The following is a 24,182-nucleotide window of genomic DNA, read 5'->3' on the forward strand; positions in this document are numbered from 1 at the left end:
ATACAAGTTTTCTCCGATGGAGTATTTTTTTTCGATGCCGGAAAAATATTTCAATGAGCTTAAGTATGTGTGTATGTTATACGAGTTGTATATTTATGCAAAAACTTGGATTTCGTTAGTAACTAATATAATTTTTTCTTTTTCTCAATATATATATTTATATATTTATTTTTTTATATGGTATTATCAGTAAGTCATTAATTATCAATATTGAATGGTTACTAATATGACTATGTTTGAATGCTCAACATGCCATGAGCAATCAGATGACAGACAAACGATGAAGCATTTGTCTACGACAAGACATAAAACTATAATAGATATGGCAACTGCTGATGAAGTGGCATGTGAAGAATGTGAAAATAATAATATTCATCAATTGCAAATAATACGTTTTGGGGGCGATGATATCGTGCTATTATGTAACTCCTGTTTTAACAAAGAATATTCTGAAAATGAAAAACCTTCTACTTCTTACTCATTATCTAATGGGTCTATTTTATCATATTGGGATAATTATATTAAGGTAAGAGACTGTCAATGTGATGTTTGTGAGAAAGATTCCAAATTAAATGTAAACAATAAAGGAAAAGTATTATGTTCATCTTGTTTAAAAATGCAAAATCCTGCGACTATTAATGACTTTGTTTCTGAAGATAGTGGTAAATTTTTATATGTATACTTGGGAATAAAAGAAACTCCAAACAATAAAAAATTCCAAAAGAGAAAAAGAAAAGTTGGCAGAAAGTCTAGAAAACCTAAGAGAGTTAGAGCTAAGAAAGTCTTAACAGTGCATGAAAAAATGGCCAAAGATGCATATGAAACAAAGAAGAAAAACAATATAATTGCAAGTACTAGTAGTGTTACACTATCATCCTTTAGAGGTTTTAAGGCTTCAGGGCCATCGATTCCACCAAAGAACTCTAATCCAGTTTCTTCCTCTAATAGCATCTCAAGCAAAAACAATTCCAATACAAATTTGAAAAATATCGTTAATTCGAATGAACCATTGAAATCAAGAATAAAAAATTCTTCAAACTCATTGGCATCCAAATCGAAGTCTAATTCCAAATTTAATTCAAATACTAAAATATCTACATCTGATAAAAAAAAATCTAAATCGCAAGCTCCAAAAGAAGATAAGAAAAATAAATCTAGCATCTCATCTACTATACAGAATAGGGATAAAAAGACCAAATCTAGGTCTGTAGATATTACACCAAGTATTTCAGCTTCTTCATCTCAAGCATCTCTTAGGGATACTCACTCGTCAACCGGTATAAGGGCAACATCTATGTCAAATAACCTTAATAAGAAGGCAAAAGACAAAAATAAGAGCCAGATATCTATTAATGAGACTCTTGTTAGTAAGCCACAAGACAATTCAAATTCGGGAAAGTTTGCAACTTATTGGGAAAATTCTGCAACTAATGACAATAGTTTTACCCCAAAAGAAAAGAATGAACCAAAGCAAACAATAATAAAACAAAACGAAGCTTCTTCTTCGCCTGTTATAAATAGTAAATCCAAAAATAAGAAATCAAGATCTAAATATAAAGAGAACCAAAATAAGTCTAACAATGAGACTAAAAATAAAAAGAAATCTACGTCTAAGAATGAACCGAAATTAAACGATAAAAAATCTAAAGAATCTAGTTTATGGGATTCAAGGTGGTCTACAGATAATTTATCATCTTTAAATATATCAAAACCTTCTAATTCCGATGTAAAGAATAATAAATCGATAAAGGAGAAAAAATCAATTGTAGTTGAAAATAGTAAACTCAAACCAATAATTAAAAATGAACACATAAAACGAGATGTTATTGAAGAAGGTGTTCGTGTTGCTAGTTATAATAAATACACTCCGACTTTGAACTATGACGATTTATCTACGTATTTTTCTGAATTTTCTTATGCCATGTTTTTAGAAGAAAAATTAGAAACTGAATTCTTACAAGATTTTACTATAATGTGGCCTAAGGATAAAAAAGCAAAATGTTTTGTATTAACAATAAATTCTAAAAATAATCCTGAAATTGATAGAATTCTACCACCAAACCTTGCTAAATTAGGTAGAAAGGCGTTTGTTAATAGACAACCTATTATGTTTTGTACACAAGATGAAACTGAAGTTTGGTATACATATGTTAGAGAAACAGCAGAGAATCGAGGTAAAACCACGTTATTATTAGAAGCATATTTTTGGAATAAATTAACTTTGCCAGTTAATAGAGGTAATCATGAATTTAAAATTATTCCATGTTCACCTCAAACAACAAGAATTTTGTTTGCCATGACACAAATCAATAATGCAAATTTTATTAATTTAATTCTTGGTAAAAATCCAATTAAACAAATTGAATTCCATAATAGAATTCAATTTCATAAGAGCACTTTCAATGAATCTCAGAAAGCTGCCATTCAACATGTTTTAAATAACGATATTACAATTGTTCAAGGTCCACCAGGTACAGGTAAGACTTCTACTATTGAAGAAATTATTTTACAAATGATAAAGAATTTCAATTCATTCCCAATTTTAGTAGTGGCTGCATCTAATATTGCTATTGATAATATTGCAGAGAAATTTGTTAAAAATAGTAATATTAGAATCTTAAGAATTGTATCTGAAGCTAAAGAATCCGAATATAATAAAGAACATCCATTAGCACCAATTTGTTTACATCATATTGTATATGATCAATTACCTGAAAATGCATTAAATACACTTTCCAAATTGAAAAATGGATTGTTTTCAAGTATTAGTAAAAAAGAATATAACAAATTATCTGATATTAAAAATGGTATTTCTGATAGATATGTTTCACAAGCCCAAATAATTTTCACTACCAATATAGCCGCCGGTGGTCGTTCATTAAAGGGGCTAAAAGAATTACCTGTTGTTATTATGGATGAATCTACGCAATCTTCAGAAGCTGCCACTTTAGTTCCATTATCATTGCCTGGGATTAGAACTTTTGTATTTGTAGGTGATGAAAAACAATTATCTACATTTAGTAATGTACCTCAATTAGAAATGTCATTATTTGAAAGAGTTCTTTTAAATGGACGCTATGCTAAACCACATATGTTAGATACTCAATTTAGAATGCATCCAACAATTAGTGAATTCCCCATCAAGACATTTTATAATGGAGAATTAAAAGATGGTATAACTCCTCAAGATCGATATATTGAAGGAATCAATTATCCATTATATTTTTATGATGTTTATAAAGGTGGAGAAGAAAAAGTATTCCATACTCAAAATGGTATTAGTGGATTCACATATACTAATAGACATGAAGCAAAAGAAATTGTCAAAGTTTTGTACAAGTTAATATTGGATAAGAAGATTCAAAGAAAAGAAATTAGTATCATCACCCCCTATAGTGCTCAAAGAGATTTGATTTCTGATATTTTAGCTGAGGATTTACTAATTAATCCTCAATCATTAAGTATTATCCGTGATGTCGATGAAGTAGATCTTTTAAATAATAAGAACAATTCAAGCCTTAATAATGAATCACGCAAAAAGACAATCAATATTATTAATGGGATATATGTGGCCACCATTGATTCTTTCCAAGGTCATGAAAATAATTTTATTATTTTTTCATGTGTTAGAAATAATCCAGAAAAACGAATTGGGTTTTTAAATGATAGACGAAGATTGAATGTGGCATTGACAAGAGCAAGAAATGGGTTGATTATGATTGGAAATTCAAGAGTTCTTAGCTCTGGAGGATCTCTATGGAGATCTTATATCAAATATATTGAGAGAAAAAAGTTAATTTTCAAGAGTTTGGACCAATACTAACAATATTTATTACAAGACTATTTAATTCGAAATATATGTAGAAAAAAACAAAAACATAACAAAACAAATACGTAGAGCAAGTTATAGAGATTATATGCATTAAATTTTGAGAATAATTATTAACAATAATTGTTTAAATATTCATGTAATGAAAAAACTATAAAGAAAAAAAGTAAAAAGCAATGGAATTTTCTTACTTATTGTATACTTTTCCTATGGATAATAAACTAATGAATATATTCAGCATAATTAATTAATTTAATTTAATTTAATTATTTGATAACCTCCTCGTTGCAAATGATATTTTGTCTCCAAAAAAAATTCAAAAAATAGGTCCTACCCGGATTCGAACCGGGGTTGTCCGGATCAAAACCGAAAGTGATAACCACTACACTATAGGACCCGTAATTTTCAGAAATTTATTATATAGTGATCTGGCTAGTATTTTACAGATGATTATAACCCTGATTATTCTTATAACTATAAGTTACTTATCTTATTCAGTATATAAAGCGAGTTTACGCGTCGTAACATGTTGACGCGAACGTCTCTGATTTAGTTAGGGCTTGTAAGCTCCTAACCCTTGACACAGTGTACTGACAGTATCACTATGTCACAAAATTTAACGTCAAAGTACTTTCTACTACTAATAAAAACTTGTAATGATCTTATTAATAGATTATTGAAGAAAATACTTTTTGTAATCTACTGGGATTCAAGAGAGTTAGACATTGTTATACAGTGTTTAAGATGTAAAGACGATTACTTTATTTAGACATATATAGTAAATAATATAATTAAAATGAATATATTTCTTAAATAGTGTTTTTCGATATAAACAGAAAAACACATTTTAAACAATAAGTTACATGATAAAAAGTATTTTACCACTTAATTGAAAATGATATAATCATATTCCAACATAATCCTTCTTACTCTCAATATTAACTGCTGGAATTCTGTAGCGTTATACATTATTAAATAACAATATTTTTGATGTAAATTTCGGTTTACTTCTTTTGCATACTTTATAAACACCTATATTGATTTACAAAATATATTTTTAGGGTTGTTTACTTAAAACCAAAGAATTTACTTCTTGGATCCAATGTTATTAACCAGAATCCAAAATACAATCACATATACCTATTAATTGAACCTTATCAATATCCGATATTGCTAAATAAAACTATAAACAATACTACACTACGAATATGCTAAACATTACTTCTGACACAAAACATATATATATATGAACTTGTTAGATATTTATGATCTTTATACATACAACAGTAGATATACTGTTTTGGGATAAAAGATAATATAACGTGAATATACGTTGATAATAAAAACCCCAATTAGATAACTCGTTTTCGCTAATTAAAGAACATTATGTAGATTCTACAGGGAATACTAAGTATGAGAGACACATAACTCTTGCGAGGTTAATTAGGGGAAAATTTTTCACTTATAGATGACGATGAATTGACTTCTCTTGTCCAAAAAATGATCTATAAATTGCCAGCATTTTAGTCGACATCTAATCTTTATATTTTTATATTTTCTATAGTCTTAATTCCTACTCAAAAGGGTAGGAGGTTTCTATACTATAAAACAATCTACAAAAAAAAGAAATATTCTCTAAATTATGACTGGCAGCCATACTAATTTAAAGGATTCTAAGGCTGTACAGAATTAACAAGTCATTAATGCTAATACAAGAGCATTACTCTCATGACTAATATTGCTGGAATATAATTATATCATTTTCTATTGAGTGGTAAATTATGTGACTTGCTTTTGTAAATGTGTATTTTGACATAGCTTAACTAAGAGTTAGACATTGTTGTTCAGTGTTATTAGATGTAAAGTACCAGAATGGTAGCACCACGCCTAGTTCTCATCTAGAGGATATACAGTTTGTGCATGAACAGTTAACTTTGATTAAAGAAAAGATTCAACTAAACAGAAAAAAAATGATTGAGCTTTTATCTAATGAAGATTTGGATACAGATGAAGCTCAAGAGATAATTAATAAGATTAACAAATCTAAGGCATTTTTAGAAGATTTAAAAGAAAAATGTATGAAAGATTTGAAAAATCTACAAAGTCAACAACAACGATTGGCAAAGAAAGAAAAAGTTAATACTGAATTGAAGGTTGAAGATAACAATAAAAACAAATTAAACAACAAAACTGTCGAGAATAAAGATACAATGGCTAAAAGTAATTCCATTGATGATTTATCAGATATTGAAGATGTTGTAAATCTAATGTCACTAAGAGATGACAGAGGAGATTATTATGAATTTATCACCAACAATGGTGAAAGTCATAAATTTTATTACGAAAATAAATCAGCAAAACTTGATTTTGGATTGAACGAAATTAAAGACTTTCCTAATTGGATTAATATGGTCAAAAGATTTCCAAAGAAATGGAACTTTGATAACATCACTAAATGTAATTCAGCTGATGATATTCCATTAGTAGAACATAAAATCAATACCATGATTATTCAAGAATCTTTAGGAAATGCCTTTAACAGATGGAAAAACAATGATATGATTACTGCGTTTGAAATGTTACAAGAATTAAAGGAAGCTTGTATTGATAATTATCCTAGAGAAGTTAAAGACAAAATGTGGAAAAGAATTCACATTGATAAATTCTGCTCAGATACAAATGAGTTGAAAAAAAGTACCGTGAAGAAAGTGGAAAGATACTCAACCACAAATGAGTGCATTGACAATAATATTAAATCTACTCTGGATAATCAACTAGATATGATGGTTGATATTAAATTAGCTAGTTTAAATATTGATGACAAAGAAAATATGTCACCAACAGGATATATTGAGCATATTGTTGCTACCATAAAGAGTATCAAAAAAAAAATGGCATACTTCCAGGATAGACTAGGCAACGTAATCAATGAAATTCATATTTGCATTTTGCCAAAAACTGTCCAAATACTCTTAAGCAATATGAACAATAATAGGGAAAATAATGAAGAATATAAAGGTAAACTGCCCATAAAATATCAAAAATCTCATAATAAATGTGCACAGGCGAATAAGAGAACGGTACAACAAATCAATTTGTAATGTAATATGAGAGTCAATATTAGTTATATCAACTTATAGTATTTCATCAGTAGTCTCCTCCAATATTGTCATCAACTGTAGAAGATACGACAGATTCTGCGTTTTCTTTTTCCATATCATCAGATATTAATTGAGAAACTTCCTTACTCAGCTAATTACCCTTTACTTCATCGAATGGTAAATCATGATCTTCATCAGATTTAGATACTTCAATTATTATTCTCACTATTAGTGTTATTCCTAAAACCATTATTAATAAATTCATAATAAATTCATAATAAACCCCTCTTTCAACTCTCAGTATAGAACGTATGAGTTTTATATTGCAGGTTCAGTTACGATTCGTTTATTACAACCACCAACTCTTAAAGTTTAGATAAATGAGTCACTCTTTACTGGGTTGTCTTATTCGTTCAACTCACTTCAAAATTCCTTGTAGTATACTTTCCTTTCTTCATAGTATATAACTAGTTTCTCAGTTTCTTGGCTCAGCTCTTCAGTATTAAGTTCATTGTTATTGAAGAGTTTTGACAATTCTTCACGACCATTTTGAAGGTCATCATCAATCCTTTCTAAAAATCTCTTTAGATTTCTCTTGACTAACAGTGATAAGTTTGAACTAGGCGTGGCACTATCATGCAGGACATCTAGATAATCAGGCAATATTAAATAAAGATATTTTTCTTCATAGAAATTTTTTGATATAAATATTTCATATAAATATTTCATAGAAAATTTATATCATTATCTTCCAGTATATAAAACAATTCGAAACATTTTCACCTATAACCCTATTTCCATCTGCCGTAACCCTATTTAACCCTGGATAACCCTGGGTTGTGTTTCGTTTCTTTTTTTCTGTCGGTAAACACGTGTAGTCGGGTAACAGCATTTGTTTTTTTTTTTCTTAATTGCGGGGGCAAATCGGAGGAATTCCCCGTTGAGCCCCCAGCGAGTTTTGGCATAGAGGACTTCCATGTTTTGTTGTTTCAAAATATATTTATATATATATATAATTCTGTGTATATATATATATACATATATATAAATATAAATATAAAAAGGCTATTAACCAGTGCCTATTGGTAAACATAAGACGTCAAGAAAATAGATTCTATTGACTCACGTTAATAGTATGTGTCGTATTTGCAAGGGAGCAATTGTTTAGGGAAAGACAAGATCGAAAGGATCAAGGGGAGGATCATATTTTTTGCAGATCGCAGAAGAACTAGTCAAGAAAGTGGTCAAAAATTGTTTTCAAAAGTTGAAAGTGATACAATTCTTTTGATACAGACACTTGGCAAGACTGTTGGTGGTTAATAAATGGCGATTCCTTACGTTGTTACGGTTGACATTCATTCAAGTTTGCAGGTGGCAAACGCGAATGGCCGATCACGTGGTTTTGGAATTGTTTTTGTTTATTCATTAATGGGCTCTTGATTGACAATCGGCTATCGCTATGGCTATCGCGAATTGTCACTTTCTGTGTGATTCTGTTATTTTTTTTTGCAAATGTGGTCTCTATTCGATCTTTTTTGATTTAACTTAACTATTGTTTTTTTTTGCTATTTTTTTTTTCCAAATTCCTCTATCTGTACAAATTACTAACTATTATTATTTCGTACAACTGTTTCAATTTGTTTGCAATTGTAACTCAACTCAGTTTGTCGTTTTTCAGTATTCAAACCAGTATATTTACATTCCTACTTCGAATAAATCTTCTTCCCCCTCCTTTTTTTTTTCTTTGAATAATTAATACAAATATACAAGGAAAAAAAAGAATTATAAAAAGTGGCAAAGCAAGACTTCAAAACAAAAAAAAACCAAAGCTAATAAAAACTTCCCCTTTGTCTGTTACTAATATACCTTATAAATATGTCTAAATCCCGCGAAGATTCCGTCTATTTGGCTAAATTAGCTGAACAAGCTGAACGTTATGAAGAAATGGTCGACAACATGAAGGATGTTGCTTCTTCAGGTCAAGAATTATCAGTTGAAGAACGTAACTTATTGTCTGTTGCTTATAAAAACGTTATTGGTGCTAGAAGAGCTTCTTGGAGAATTGTTTCTTCTATCGAACAAAAGGAGGAATCCAAAGAAAAATCAGAACACCAAGTCAAGCTAATTAGAGATTACCGTTCCAAGATTGAAACCGAATTGGCCAAGATTTCTGATGACATTTTGTCCGTTTTAGATTCTCACTTGATCCCTTCGGCTACCACCGATGAATCTAAAGTCTTTTACTTTAAGATGAAGGGTGATTATCACCGTTATTTGGCTGAATTCTCAGACGGTGCCACCAGAGAAAAGGCCACTACTGCTTCTTTGGAAGCTTACAAGACTGCCTCCGAAATCGCTACTACTGGTTTACCACCAACACATCCAATCCGTTTAGGTTTGGCTTTGAATTTCTCAGTTTTCTACTATGAAATCCAAAACTCTCCAGATAAAGCTTGTCATTTAGCCAAACAAGCCTTTGACGATGCTATTGCTGAATTAGATACTCTATCTGAAGAATCATATAAAGATAGTACTTTGATCATGCAATTGTTAAGAGATAATTTAACTTTATGGACTTCTGACATGTCAGAAAATGATCCAGAACAAGAACAACAAGCTGCTCCTGCTCCTGCTCAACAAGCTACTCCTGCTCAACAACAAGAAGTTGCTCCAGCTGCTAATGAAGATGAAGAAGGTCCAAAATAATAATCTTTGTTTAAAGGTTATCATTCGTTATTACTATTATTACTATTACTATTACTACTATTATTATTAATAAGTTTGTTTTTTTTTATTTTTTTCTTCAATTTAAGTGAATTTTAAAAAAAAATAAAAAAGAAAGATAAATAAATAGATAAATAATTTAAAAGGTAAAAAAAAAAAAAAAAAAGAAAAAAAAGAAAAAAGAAGGCAGCAAAAAAGCACTTTTTTAATTTTATTATAATTACTACTATAATATGTTATACTCATTAATATATCAGAAATTATTATGAATTATTCAAGTGGCAAACACACTGTTTTTTTTTTCTTTTTTTTTAGATGTTGAGGTACACTTTTTTTTACTTCATATATCTACTGTTTTACTAATTTTATTCCTAATTTTTTTATATTTTATTATATTCTATTATATACTATGTTATTTTATACTCAAATCTTTTTACCAAATCTTTTTATATACTATACACAACTTTTTATAACTATCTTTATATATCTAAATAAAAAAAAAAAATTAAATAATTAAAATTGAAACAATTTTCTTGATCTGATGATGCAAGTATTTTTTTGACCTTAAATTTACATTTTTTTTTATTTCTGAATTATTCATATTCGCGACAAAATTACAAGGGGGTGAAAAAAATAATATTCAAGAATTTGAAGTTTTGAAAATGTTCATCCCTATTTAAGAGTTATTTCCTAATTCTAACTTTTAATTAACTATGAATTTCGAAAAAAAATATAAATTAAAATAGAAAAAGAAAGAGAAAAAGAATTAGAAAAATTCTTGACATTGTTCATTATTCATTATTGAAATTTAATTTATTAATCATAAGTGGATTCGTTTATCACAATAAAGTTGTAACAAAATCCTTAATTCCATTGTTCAGATAAATTTATCTCATGTTAAATATTGAAAAAAATTAAAATTAGAACTTAATATAAAAAAAAACTTCAGAATAAATGCCTACAGTTTCAACTACAGTAATCAAATATATCAATTTAGCAGTTGGTACTATTGCCATTTTGTCTTCATTGATACAATTCATATATATCTATAAGAATTTTACTGAATTCTTATTGGCTATGAGTTCATTTGCCTTGGCTTTCCCAATCATTTTATTAGAATTTAAAGTTCCACCGGATTTACATAGATTTGCCTCCTTTTATTTTAGTTTCTTAGGTAGAGGACTATTATATATCCTTTTGAGTTTTATGTTGGCCTTTGGTGGATTGAAAAAAATTTTGGCAGATATTTTCATCTTTTTAGTAGGTATTGTCTTTATTTGTTTCCAATTTTTGCCAGATATCGAAGAACCAAGGAATTTTAGACCAACAGGTGGGTCTGTTATTGCAATTGGAGAGGATGATGATATTGGTGATGTTATTTAATGATTAAATTTTTCAATTAATAATGTATTAAAAATATAATGATTATACTAAACTTAACAAATAGCTAAACATTTGATTTGATTAGTTTTGCTATATAACTATTTTTTTTTATTTTTTTATTTTTTATTTTTTTTTATTATATATATATATATAGAATAGTATACCTTTTTCTTTAAACTCATAAATATATGGGTTTAATTGTTTTGGTGTTAAAATTAACATTTCTATTTCTAAAAATTTTAACATATTCAACTTTATTACCATTAAAACAACAAAAAAAAAAATAAAAATTAACAATTGAGAAATGTTTAATAATTTTAAAATACTATACAAAATTTTCTTCTTTAAATAAAATAGAAGGAACTAAATATACAAAAAAAATACTTGTTCTAAATGTCTCCAAATGATTTCTCCAGTGAGACTTAGAAAGTTACAATAATTAATATAATAAGTTTGAAAAATGAATGCTTTTTTTTGATGCTAAATTTAAGGAAAATTTCCCTTTTTATCGAATTTCCATATATATACATTACATCTCTCTATTCCTTAAGTGATTTCATTGGTTGAGTCTCCCTTAAAGCTAAACCGAATCTCTTATCCTTAGTCAATGAAGCCAATTGGAAGATACCTTGTACTATTGAATCTTGATTGTTTAATTCATAATTAGAATGAATCCAACTTGGTTGACATGTTTTGGAACCACCAGTTAATCTAATCAATTCTGGTTTGTCAGTTAAGTTAACATCAGTACCACATAAGATAACTGTAGAACATTCGCGAGCCACTGGTAAACTGGTAGTTTCTTTAGTAGAATTTAATAGTGATTTTAATTTCAATGCAGAAACACCTAATTTTGGTAACGGTAATTCATGACCTGGTAAAGTTAATGCTGCAGAAGCATCATAACTTAGATTACCAGATGGATTTGTAGACTTCAAGATATGATCCCATGGAACCCATTTAGCAACTTGAATTGGGGTATCAACACATAAATAATTATTTGTAATTTCACTCATACCCAATCTAAAAGATTTTAAATCTTGTTTTAATTCAGGCAATTTTTGAGCCGCCATTTCTTCAGTGAATGGAAAGGCTGACGATAAATGGGACAATTTAAATGGATAAACACTTTGCTTGTCAATTTTTGACAATAAAGATCTTGAAGTCTTGAGTTTTAAAGTATGTGACTGAGCATGGTCTCTAACAAAAGAACCAGCTCTGGCAACTAATTGATCTTTTTTGTGAGATTTACCTGTATATGAATCAATTGTTTCTAAAGTTATCAAACCTTTTTTGGTAATTTTATCTAATGGACAAAATCTTAAGTCAATTAAATAAACTTCCCCAGCTTCAACAATAAAATCATCCTTAGGAATAGCTGATTGTGAGATAGAATCACCAGCAGTGGTAGCATTACGGTCTACAATAGCCAAGTCCTTAATTGAATCATCAGCCATAGAAATCAAATTTGCTTCTTGGTGGGATTCAGTCCAAACAACACCTTTATAATCTCTTTCAGCAACAATACCTTCATTTTGCCCAGCTAAAAATCTTCTAATTCTACGAACACGGGAGTTAGGGACAACGGCACAGTTATAGGAACGAGCAATAGTATCGACAACCAATCTAATCAAGTGACCATTGATATGCTGTCCATTAGAGCCTAAACTTTTTGGAAGTTTTTCTGGGGTTAAAGCACAAGCCAATAATGCAACAACAGTTTCCATTGCGATATGAGCAGCAGCAATAGCATCAGCTTTACCACCCAAAAGTGGTCCAGAAGGTTTTGTATTGGTTTCATCAACTGGATAGATAACCATAGTATGAGAAACCTCAGAAGTATAACCATCAATGTGTACACCTAAAGTAATTTTAACTAAATCACCTTGTTTTAAAACACCAGTAATGGAAGAACCAAAAGTATTTTCCTCAGACAACTTATTCCAGTTTTGTAAATTTTCTACATCATCCATTTCTGGTGAGAAACCAGAAGAAATTTGATCAATATCAATGCTAGTAGGGATAGCAATACCTCTTTCATTAACTTTGTTCTTGTAGAATTGTTCTAAACGTCTGATAATGAAAGAATCAGTTAAAAGACATATCTCCGCAATAGTCAATGGAATATCAGTGGTCTTATAATGGTAAGAGTTATTGATTAAGTCTGTTGCATGTTTCAAAGCAGTTTGAGCAATGGAACCAGCAGTTCTGTATTTATCAATTACAGATTCCTGCAAGACATTTTTGTCCTTCAATAAAATTTGAGTATCTTCGTGAGAAACTGCTAAATCCATAATTACTCTGTATTGCTTGAGATTTAATGTAACTACAAAATTCAAAATTAAAAAAGCACTTTTAACAATCAAAATATACGTGTAAAATATAACTCATTCTTAAGATATTGAATAAATTAAATCTATAAATCGAGCTCATCGGTAAATTTTTCATCTCATCGCCAATTTTGAAAATTTGAAAAATATAAAAATTAGTGACACCGATCACGTGTAACAATATAGTCAAAAAGAGGAAATATTGAAATATAGATACATTGAAATTAAGTAAGTAAATGACCAAATCCACAAAGTAATATAATTAAATATGACTTTATATAAATTATTAATTTAGGATTCTTTCCGATATTTAATATTAAACGTTTTTTTATACTAACAATAAAAGGAAATAACCATTTTAAACAAAATATATGATAAATAAATACACATATGCCAAGCCTCCGTTTATTAAAATTGCTATCGCATATGTCAATTTGTTATTTAATGGTGAATAGTAATAATTATATTTTAGTATAAAATAGTTGAAATTTCATCGAACAAGGGAAGGGAAAAGATGCTTAACTTTTAAACCAAGAAAAAAATGTTGCCGATAGTTAACATTTACTTAGTAATAGACGTACACTTAATATTATAGGATTTTTTTTATTTTTGTTTTACACTTAATCATTTTTAAAAGATAACTTTATTAGTAGGTACTATTGCCTAGCTCAGAGGAGGTACTAATCTCTAAAGTAATTATAAGGGATACCCCCCTAAAAGATTCCTAGTTTTAAACATTTATTATACACCTTACCTATAAATACAAAATAAAAATAAATACTATTATTGTTTTTTAATTACTAATAAATTTCCCATTATTTATTAAAATCATGAAAAGTAACTATAAGTATTAAGAATATCTGTTTTAATACTTTGTAATATCTCTTTGATAATGGTTGCTGAATCTTTACAGCCTTATTCTTTTATTTATTAGTATACAAGATATTTTCATCGAAGATGACAGAATTCTAACAATATAATATTATTATGTTGAAAAAAGAAAGCTTTCTTTAAAAAAATAGCTACTAGCACTTGCTCCCCTAATTCTTATTTCCACCTTTTTCAATTTTAAATCCTACATCCATTTTGGACCTTAGATTATTAACTACTATTGTAAACTTTATAAAATGTATAAAACTATTGATTTTTTTACATTCACAATACAATTAGCATTCTGCTCATATTATCTTTTTCCTATTATTCTTAAAACTAATAATTTACAAGAAATTTATTCTAATCTTTTCTTAGATCACCATAGAGGTATTTTATCATTCTTTTAAAATAACTTTCACGTATTGTAGGCCTTGTTGATATAACCCAATCGGGTCATGTTAATTTTTACATCAAAATTTTTCAGCCGAAAACAGAAACAACAGTGACTGTCATGGAATTTGAAACATTTTAAAACCCCATAAACCTTCATCCAAGACAAAGTTCTAATGATTTATTTTACTTTTATTTTATTTTATCCTAACTGTAAGTATAATATTAAAAAAGACAAAAGTAAATTCTATTAAAAACAATACTAATTAATATATTTGAATTAATTTCAGGAGTGACACAAATTACCTTAACATTCTCTAGAAGTACATCCTAGAATGAATCCTTTACATACACCAGAACTAAGTTCCACCTCACAGTTTGGAGACAGCACTTCATCTTCATCATCCTCGAAGGGAAGAAAGTGGACACAAAAGTTTAACGTCTTTCAATCTTCTAGTGAAAAAAAGAAAAAAAGTTCATCTAGTTCACCATTATCACATAACTTGACAAGATCTATCAGTACAGAATTTAGTTTTCAAAGATCAAAAACAGATTCAAGTGGTATTTCTACCCAAATAATCTCATCTCCTATAGGGGTCCGTCCTTTGACAAACAATTTTAATAATAGCATTAGTAATAATAATTCTAGTTATAACCTCTCTCCTACTTCCACAACTAATTCAAGAATTTCTTCTCCTAATCTACTACCCTTAAGAACTTCACCGGTCCATTCAGAGGGACACAGAATTTCATCTCAAGTTAATCCTACTCCTGGTCGCAATAATAGCATTGCAAATAAGCCAATCGTCACCAAAAAATTGATAACAGATCATCCTCAGTTTATTACAAGGAGTGATTCTATGTTACTTCTAAGGAACAATTCATATTCACCTACACAAGGTAGGTTTGGATCTACCAAAAAATCATTTACCAATGAAGTTTGCACACTTTGTGAAGAACCTGTCACAAGTAGGGCTAGAGGTGAAAAAATAATTGAACTGGAATGTGGACATTTAATACATAATGAATGCTTATCTTCTATTTGTGAGGATTCAGTAAATACAGATACATCTGATATTTATTCTATTTTTCCAGATTGCACTAAATGCAAATATGAAAGAAACGTTGAGATGAAATGCATTCCCAAAGATAATGATACAAAGGATTCACTAATATCTAACTTTTTAATTAAACAAAACTCATTTTCCAGAAATGCATCTCCTCTAGCATCACTGAATTATTCACCAAATATCAATACTATCACACATTCTCCATTTGCATCTCGTTCTCAAAACATAACCCCAAAATCTCCACCTCTTGCTCCTAATAACCGAATAATGGCTCAAACTATAACTAGGTCGCGAAGTCCTACGTATCTCCATGCACCTCGTCTTCAATCATCTATTCCATTTAACATCTCAAATAATAGCCATCTTTCTAGATCATCTAGTAAAGGCCAAAGAATTCCAAATTCTAGGGAATTTACTCCAGTAAGTGGTAGAAGAGGGAGTAATTATTCGTTAGCTAAATCTGTATTATCATCTACTAGTATACCACCAAGATCCCTAAGAAGGGAAAAAAGCCGATCTATTGATACTAAACACTCCAAAATTAAAATACCATTAGCTCTTCTGAGATCTTATTACATTCAATTCTTATCAAATAATTTTTCCGCTATAATATCTGATTGGGAAATAGATCAAAAATTTGGATTACTTCGACTAGTTGATAAATTACAGATTTCCATTGATGATCAGATATATGTGATTGGTTTATGCTTTCTTTTTGAAAAAACATTAATTACAACAGAATTAATTAACGACCAAGATGATCCTTCAACAATAACTGAAGATTCCATTATCAATTATCAATTGAAAAATATCAAAATATATCATCTTGTAGAAGATAATAAAATCGAAACAATTAAATCTTCAGGTTTAAAATGCACTATTAATTCACAAAAAATTTATTTAAACGAATCTTCTAAAACAGACTCCAGCGAAGTAATTCAAAAATGGATTTCAGCTCTATTAGATCATAATATCTGTTTTACTGAAGAAAGTTTTAGTTCTACATTACCAGTACCATCCGTGATACAAAATTTTGACGAATGTAACCCAGATTCAAATACTATTTCTGGTATATTGAATCCTAATAAAGTTATACAAGTTCAAAATATGGACGATAAGCATAATAGCGTTTTAATTAGGAGAGGATTTAATTTAGAAGGAAATTCTAATACAATTCAAATGACAGATATCGGCACACTACAATCAATTGTTACAAATGTTAGTTTAATGGTATCATTAAAGAGAGATTGCCCAGAAAAGATGGTTCTAGTTTTGCAATTAAAAGACAATACTATTCCACAAGAAACTTCAAGACTTATATTCAATACTATATTTGCAGTTCGATCAAGGCTTTCAAAAATGCAAATTACTATAGTAAATGAAGATGCAATGGTCATCTATTTCGGGGAGTTTTTAGATAAGTTGGATGAATTCAATAAGCTTTTAGTAAAGGACTCTTCTAATAATATAAAATTCTCACCAAGCTGGCTGAAGAAGCAGTTAAATTTGAGCGCTGGTAGTACAGATAATACTGCAATTGCTATAGTTTCTGAAGCTGCAATGAAAAAGGGGAGTTCATGCCTATTAATGGATTATTCGCCATTTGCAGCAAAAGGAAAACGAATAGCAAATGAGGTTAAAATAAAGGTTGGTTACTTAAATGTAGACTACACAGATCAGATTACAGAATTGGTAGAAGTAGGTGGTTGGAAATTTGTACTTGAAATGTTATGCTATAGTTTTAGTTTAAACTTTGAAGATGACGATGATGAAAGTTATTCAGAAGTAGACAGTGACATAGATTCCAAAGTCTCAATAGTCCGTACTCTACCTGAAACAAATATTGGTGATGAGAATGATTCAAAATCACCAACCGAAACCATTTCTACAGCTACTATCATTGATGTAGAATCTCCTGATACAGAGTCTGATAACGTTCCACAAATAGCAACCTCCCCTCGTAGTGTTACAAGCAGTAAAAATATAGGAGAAATAATTCTGGATATTGATGGATTTGATTCCCCGATAATACCTAAGAACCAAATTTCCACTCCCGTTGGGCTGGGACATCTTTTGAAAGATATTGAAAAAGTTATAGATTCAATGCAGGATCAAGGCTCTTCCAATTCAATTGAAGAACACAATTATCTTCCTGTTATGAAATATGAATATATGTAGTAATTAACCTCTATTTAGAAATTGCTTATGCTATCACTTTTTGCGTTAAATGACTAGCTTTCTGTACTTTATATTCATAAGAAGGATTAGTAGACCGCCTATTTAGTTAAAATAAATTTTTATTGTACTTTTTTAGACAGTAGAGAATAAGGAATTCAAACCTTAGTAACGAGCTATTAATTGGAAAAATCAATATATATTTTGATTGAATACATACCAAAGGTTAAAGCCATTTTGAATACTAGTATAACTTCATGGGTTCCAGATGATAAAGAAGCGAGGGTAATGATTAAAATATTGCACGATATAATTTACGCTCAGATCTAAAAAAGATAAAAGACCTTTTTTCAAAAACTCAACATGGTAAAATATTACTCAAATGAGGTTTAGAATGGATTAATACATTCCAGTGAGCTGTTAAGTATGAAATTATCAAAGAAACATTAAAAATGGTTATTACTAAGGTTGACCTAGTAAAAAGGCTAGTAAGTTATAATTTTTCTTTACAAGCTTCCAACGATCCAATTTTGAAGCAGTGAACCAATAATTGATCTAATAAAAACTTAAAATAGGTCTAGAAGGTCAATTTCAATTGTGAGGAGATATTCCATGAATATGGAAGACTATTTTTTGTAAGAAAAGCCTCTACTCATTCGTTTGGAACAAATACGAGTTATTTGAAGTTCAAATATATATATATATATATATAGTTTAAGATACTCTTTTTTGCTAAAATAAATATTTCATTGTCTACCATGCGGTCACTATAACCTAGCTTTAATTACGGTAAGCAATATCACTGTGGCAAGTTGTGATTAGATAATATTTGTCTTGGAAGTTCATGCTAGATTTGCCCGAAACTGATGGGGAGGTGAAAGTATGCAACCATCTACTCAAGATATATGCCCAATCTTTAATTTTGAGGATAAACACATTCTGATTCTCATTTCAGATTAATCATTATTATAAATATCTACTGACGTAACAAAGGAAGACTAAATATATATATATCCGGGTAATTATTGCTAAATGTATCACCAGTAAAACTGGTTAAATTTCAGTTCAATTAGAATTAAAACTCCGAGATTTGACATTTTTTATATTTATTGAAAGAAGAGTCTCAATTGGAAAAAAAAATTATTTTAAAAATGAATAAAATCGTAGTCATTAGTGTTGATACATTATATATCAAAATAGGAATAGCAGGAAAAAATCATCATGCTGTAAAATTTAAAAATCCGGATAATAACACTCTTATCATTCAAAATGCATTTATAAAAGTTTTTCGTGACATTCTTCACAAGCTACCTAAAGATTCAAGTATAACTTTGGTAGAAGAGACATTCTGTTCAATGAAAAATAAGAAAAATTTTTGTGATATTCTATTAAAGGAATTGGAATGCCGATATATCAATTTCTTCCCTAGCTGTTTAATGTCATGCTTTGCCGCAGGGATAGAGAATGGTATTGTTGTAGAAATAGAACAAGATTACGCGGCATACATTCCTATTGCCAATTACAGAATACTAGACCAACATATTGTTATGTCAAAATTGACGCTAAATACTCCAAGTAATAAAGATGAGGATTTAGACCCCCAGAATCTTTCCAAATTCTTTGCCATCGATGATGCAAATGAAGATGATTTTGATACCGATGAATTACCGATGAACTTAGCCCTTCATAAAATTAAAAGATTAATACCTGTTGACTTACGCAAGATTTTGGCTGAAAATATCATTGTTGTAGGATCAGCTGTAAAAAACAAACATTTTGAAACTCAATTGAAAGCATTACTATTATCCTTAAACATGAGATATGTTCCATCAACAGGACCATGGGTAGGCGGTTCTCTTTACTCTGATAAACTTTCGGATTCAATAACAAGCTGTGAATGTCTTATTACGTATGATGATTATTGCCTTTCATCTTTACCAACTACAATCCCAGATTGGTTTGATAAGAAATTTACTTCTTAATTACTTCTTAATGACAAAATATATTTTAACTGATAGTCTCTGTTTATGAGCTACAATTAATTACTTTTAACGTGGAATGAATTATATTATAATAAGCTATATTATTTTATGTCGTAACAATTTTCTATACAATTGCATTAATTACGTTTTATAGTCTATTATTCAAATACCAGATTGAGTTGTAGCTTTGGATAATTTTAAATCAGATTGCAATACGTCTCCAGTTTTCGGCATGCTATAATTATTTTGTAAACCATTTTCGATATCTAAATATTCGTCGCTATAACTCATCTGCTCATAAAAACTATTATCATAATCCTCTGTATCTGTAAATTCATTATCACTCTCTCTCTCGGAACTTTCATAATTTTTAGAAGGTTTTCGATATTTCCAAGATTCTAATAAAGTTATATCAGATACTCCATTTTCTAATTCAAATTGTGAAGTATACATATTCCAAATTGAACTATAAAAATATTCTCTCTCTGCTTTTAATTTAAAAAATCCAAATCTATCAATACCAAAAAATATATAAAAGATAATCTCTTTTTTCAAAAATTCTTGCAATTCTAAGAATTGTAACTCTTTTGGGAATCGTATTTCATTATCAAACAATTGATTTTCCATGAATTGATTTAATAACATTGAATCATCACCTCTTTCTAATCTATTTTCATAATCATAAATATGATAAAATGGCTGTCCGTCAAAATTATCATCTAATTTTCTATTAACTACATCATTATTAACATGGTCAATATTATTAGTAGAATTTAAAATCAAATCATCGGTAAATGATAAATCATCTTCATCTAATTCTCCTTCATACAAACTTTTAATATCTTTTCTTTCATATTTTGGACTATTTCCAATGTCACTACTAGAATCAATGGATAAGATTCTTCTTGTATCATTAATTTTTTCTAAATCAAAACTTGGAGGTTTTAATGACGAATCAAATATCGCTGGTACATTAATTGATTCCACAATATTTTTTACATCATTACCATTATTCGAATTTATTCCATCATTATCTTGCTTATTTTCATTAAGATTTCTTTGTGAATCATTATAATTACTTAACATACTAATTGGTGTGTTGACTACTATTGAATTATCCATATTTGTAGTAGGGTTAAACATGTTTATTTTATTTGATTTATTTGGACATAAATCTCTTAAATTTAAATTTAAATTTAAATTTGTGGGAGTTACTGAGGAATTATTCATTGAATTCTTTTCTGAATTTTTATTTTTTACTTGATTTATAATTGAAAATGAATTTAAAGTAGGATTATGCTTGGAATTGATAAAAATCGGTGGAAAAGTAGAAGCATTTTCATCTTGTTGAACTTCTTCTTTATAATATTTAGTAATATCCATGATTAATAATTGTATAAGCAAAATGTAATAAAAAAATTGTACGTATAGATAGTTCAAATAAAAAATAAGCAAGTATACTAGCTAAGCAATATTGATTGTTTTAAAATTGTTATCGTTTTTGTCTACTATGATTTATAGTTTTATATTAAATATGTATTATGCAATTATATATTATATGTATGCTATTAATTAGATAAACAAATATATATATAGAAAATAAAAGACACATATAGAATAGATCAATATTAACACATGCCATATATTGAAGCTATTAATGACCTTCAAACCCAAAAAAAAGTTGAACCGTGTTTTTTAGGGTATGGCACAGAAAAATTGTTCGACTTAATTCAAAACAAATGGATATTAGCATATCCACAAAATCCAAAAAATTCAAAAAAAAATTCAAAAAAAAAAGTATACGCTAAACTTGTTAAATGTAACACACCATTCATCATCTATTTATCTAGTACATTACTAGATGACATAAAACTATTGATATACTCTTTTAAATACCTATTTTCTTGGTGCATTCTGTTTGATACTTCTCGTTGTTCTAGTGTTTTGTTCCATAATAAATCTAAAGTGTCCTTCAGAAGTTTTGTCTCATGTAGAAGTCGCTGCTCTTTATCCACAGGTGATAAGCAGGATGCCATTGTGGAACTTAACGATGCTATAGACACAGAACGGCCTTTAAATTGAGTGTTGATATTTATAGAAGGCGTTCTTGGAATGTTTGGTGACCTTGGAGAAGTAGGTGAGGCCATTCTTAATGATCAAATCTGGAAAGCTAATGTTTTGCAATATTGAATAGTGGCTTATACCAAATATAAATAACAGATGAATTATCTTAATTCCGTTATCCTAATTGTTTGTTATATGACACTAATGAATTTTTATGATCTCGTCATTTATTTATTTTCTATGGTTTATTGAAATTCCGTTATCCGAAAATTAAGCAATTAAAAACATATATAGTATTATTTATTAACTTAGACACATTAGAGAGTCTAGTAATACTGGTAGATTTTCTAGTGACAGTTTTTGAGCTTGTTAATAAATACTAGATTCTTCATAAAAGTCGCCGTATATAACTGATTCAACCATTTCTTGATTTACCAGTTATAAAAACAAAAGTCAAACATAAGGTGCACGGGTGTATAGGCTTATGCTAGGATCTTGATATAGATCTTACCGGATCCTATAACGATTACCTATTGTGTTTTATCCTCTTTGAAAATGATCTTACCTCCATATTGTAACGATCAAAAAATATACTGGTAAAACTGACTCCTTAACCACCCCCTAAGTTCTACAAGGGGTCAAAAAATACAGGATTACCTGGGTGTTAATTACACCGTGAATTGTTTTGAACCGATACCCAGGCAAACATCGGGGACCGGAGTTTGACCAACGACAGTGTCTCAATCTGGTGTGAGTGTCAAGCCAACGACGGACCTTAAAAAAAACGACCCTAATTGCAAGTTTCCATAGTCTATAGTAAATGGCCAATGTCTTCGAGTGTAGATTTCTCGTGCAGTTTATATATCTGATGGAATCTCTTTACATTACTTGTTCTTAAAAACATTTCTGTTTATTTAAAGCTATTGATATTAATTATTACGCTTTCTATAAGAGATTATTATTTAATACATCTGAAGATTTAAACTTTATAACTTATGTCTCCCAGCGAGCTAGTTATGTTTGCACCTTTCACAAACCCACATGGAGTTACTTTAGCATTACAACCATTATCTACCAGGGATGAAGAAGAGGAGGAAACAGATGAGAAGTATACATCATTACCGAAATACAAATATCATTCATGGTGGATATTAGCAAACCCTATATACCAATTTTGGTTTCTAAATGAATATGTAAGCTTTAGAGTGTTTTATTGTATAATGCTTGCATGTATTGGGGTTGTAATCTTTTCTCAAGATTCGTTGCTTTGGAAAGTCTTAATGTATATCTGCATTTCCATAGATGCAATATATGGGATAAGTTTAGTAATATTATTTACTTCACCACTTCGGAAGAAAAAAATATTGGGACTTCAAGGACAAATGAAACTAATGTTGGAAGTGATTGAAACCAAGCCAATATTGGAGATGAAAAAATGGGATTTAATTGCTTCCAATTTAAATAGTCATTTATATATTATGAACAATTGGAGAAATAATGATTTTTTCTACGATGGGAAACAATGCTTAAATTTGTTTCGATTCTTAATACAACCGAATATAATGATACAAATTGGGGTGGTTGATTTGGAATTAAATAATTTAAACAAAGCTATAGAACATGCAAGAAAAGTTCATACCGAATCAATTGATAATTATTGGGCTTCACAACATCCTGAGCTTTTTTAATAAAGTTGAACATTTTTATATTCGATAATTTACTCATTTACATTGAAAATTTTAAACAATTATATATACCAACATTTAATTTATTTTTATACTCAGTTTCAACTTCACCATCATTTTTTACATTTCAATATACATTTTTACAGTAATTTGTAAAATTTAACGATAAATATATATTCACAACTTCCAACACACAATTTTGTTCCACACTTTAGCACTTTTTATAAATTTTCTATTCAATCTATAAGTTGCTTTTGCTTTCCCCCTCTGCTTGCTATTGTTATTTATGATCCTTTACTATTATATACTCCTTTCAATTTAATTTAATTAGAATCCTCTTGAAAATTTGCCTTCAACTTCAAAATCAATCTTGTTTATTATTTCCAATTAAGAAATATATTTTCCTATTATTAGAACATGAACATTACACCCTTGAATTTTTTTCGTAACGAGCAATTTTTTCATTCTATCCAATATAATTTCTTCAACTAACCATCCTAGGATATAAAATAGGATGTATAAATGCGGAGGATACAACCGGTAAATTAGTTTTGTTTAATGATTTCTCGACTGGGT

At 29.0% G+C, this 24,182-nt stretch overlaps 10 protein-coding genes and 1 non-coding gene across 11 annotated transcripts; 7 read left to right on the forward strand and 4 right to left on the reverse strand.

The window, feature by feature from the left end:
• Positions 1–214: 214 nt before the first annotated feature.
• ECM32 (RNA helicase) lies at positions 215–3,823 on the forward strand (the record flags this gene model as incomplete). The annotated part of the gene is made up of 1 exon (XM_004180951.1): positions 215–3,823. One exon carries the CDS (start codon positions 215–217, stop codon positions 3,821–3,823), a length of 3,609 nt encoding a protein of 1,202 aa, XP_004180999.1.
• Positions 3,824–4,154: 331 nt separating this feature from the next.
• Positions 4,155–4,226, reverse strand: TBLA0Etrna3Q. Its single transcript has one exon. It is a non-coding gene; the product is annotated as a tRNA-Gln (tRNA).
• Positions 4,227–5,799: 1,573 nt separating this feature from the next.
• TBLA0E04270 (uncharacterized protein) lies at positions 5,800–6,930 on the forward strand (the record flags this gene model as incomplete). Its single annotated transcript, XM_004180952.1, has 1 exon — positions 5,800–6,930. One exon carries the CDS (start codon positions 5,800–5,802, stop codon positions 6,928–6,930), a length of 1,131 nt encoding a protein of 376 aa, XP_004181000.1.
• A 1,875-nt stretch (positions 6,931–8,805) lies between these two features.
• On the forward strand, positions 8,806–9,636 carry TBLA0E04280 (uncharacterized protein; the record flags this gene model as incomplete). Its single annotated transcript, XM_004180953.1, has 1 exon — positions 8,806–9,636. One exon carries the CDS (start codon positions 8,806–8,808, stop codon positions 9,634–9,636), a length of 831 nt encoding a protein of 276 aa, XP_004181001.1.
• A 972-nt stretch (positions 9,637–10,608) lies between these two features.
• On the forward strand, positions 10,609–11,037 carry TVP15 (Tvp15p; the record flags this gene model as incomplete). Its single annotated transcript, XM_004180954.1, has 1 exon — positions 10,609–11,037. One exon carries the CDS (start codon positions 10,609–10,611, stop codon positions 11,035–11,037), a length of 429 nt encoding a protein of 142 aa, XP_004181002.1.
• A 539-nt stretch (positions 11,038–11,576) lies between these two features.
• ARX1 (putative hydrolase) lies at positions 11,577–13,331 on the reverse strand (the record flags this gene model as incomplete). The annotated part of the gene is made up of 1 exon (XM_004180955.1): positions 11,577–13,331. One exon carries the CDS (start codon positions 13,329–13,331, stop codon positions 11,577–11,579), a length of 1,755 nt encoding a protein of 584 aa, XP_004181003.1.
• Positions 13,332–14,965: 1,634 nt separating this feature from the next.
• STE5 (Ste5p) lies at positions 14,966–17,878 on the forward strand (the record flags this gene model as incomplete). The annotated part of the gene is made up of 1 exon (XM_004180956.1): positions 14,966–17,878. One exon carries the CDS (start codon positions 14,966–14,968, stop codon positions 17,876–17,878), a length of 2,913 nt encoding a protein of 970 aa, XP_004181004.1.
• A 1,148-nt stretch (positions 17,879–19,026) lies between these two features.
• On the forward strand, positions 19,027–19,857 carry ARP10 (Arp10p; the record flags this gene model as incomplete). The annotated part of the gene is made up of 1 exon (XM_004180957.1): positions 19,027–19,857. The coding sequence occupies one exon, from the start codon at positions 19,027–19,029 to the stop codon at positions 19,855–19,857; it is 831 nt and encodes a 276-aa protein (XP_004181005.1).
• A 162-nt stretch (positions 19,858–20,019) lies between these two features.
• On the reverse strand, positions 20,020–21,240 carry ISC10 (Isc10p; the record flags this gene model as incomplete). Its single annotated transcript, XM_004180958.1, has 1 exon — positions 20,020–21,240. The coding sequence occupies one exon, from the start codon at positions 21,238–21,240 to the stop codon at positions 20,020–20,022; it is 1,221 nt and encodes a 406-aa protein (XP_004181006.1).
• A 455-nt stretch (positions 21,241–21,695) lies between these two features.
• Positions 21,696–21,893, reverse strand: SLO1 (Slo1p; the record flags this gene model as incomplete). The annotated part of the gene is made up of 1 exon (XM_004180959.1): positions 21,696–21,893. One exon carries the CDS (start codon positions 21,891–21,893, stop codon positions 21,696–21,698), a length of 198 nt encoding a protein of 65 aa, XP_004181007.1.
• A 1,023-nt stretch (positions 21,894–22,916) lies between these two features.
• On the forward strand, positions 22,917–23,609 carry TBLA0E04350 (uncharacterized protein; the record flags this gene model as incomplete). Its single annotated transcript, XM_004180960.1, has 1 exon — positions 22,917–23,609. One exon carries the CDS (start codon positions 22,917–22,919, stop codon positions 23,607–23,609), a length of 693 nt encoding a protein of 230 aa, XP_004181008.1.
• Between the last annotated feature and the right edge of the window lie 573 nt (positions 23,610–24,182).

This window comes from Henningerozyma blattae, chromosome 5 (genome assembly GCF_000315915.1).
Source record: "Henningerozyma blattae CBS 6284 chromosome 5, complete genome".
Taxonomy (NCBI): Eukaryota; Fungi; Ascomycota; class Saccharomycetes; order Saccharomycetales; family Saccharomycetaceae; genus Henningerozyma; species Henningerozyma blattae.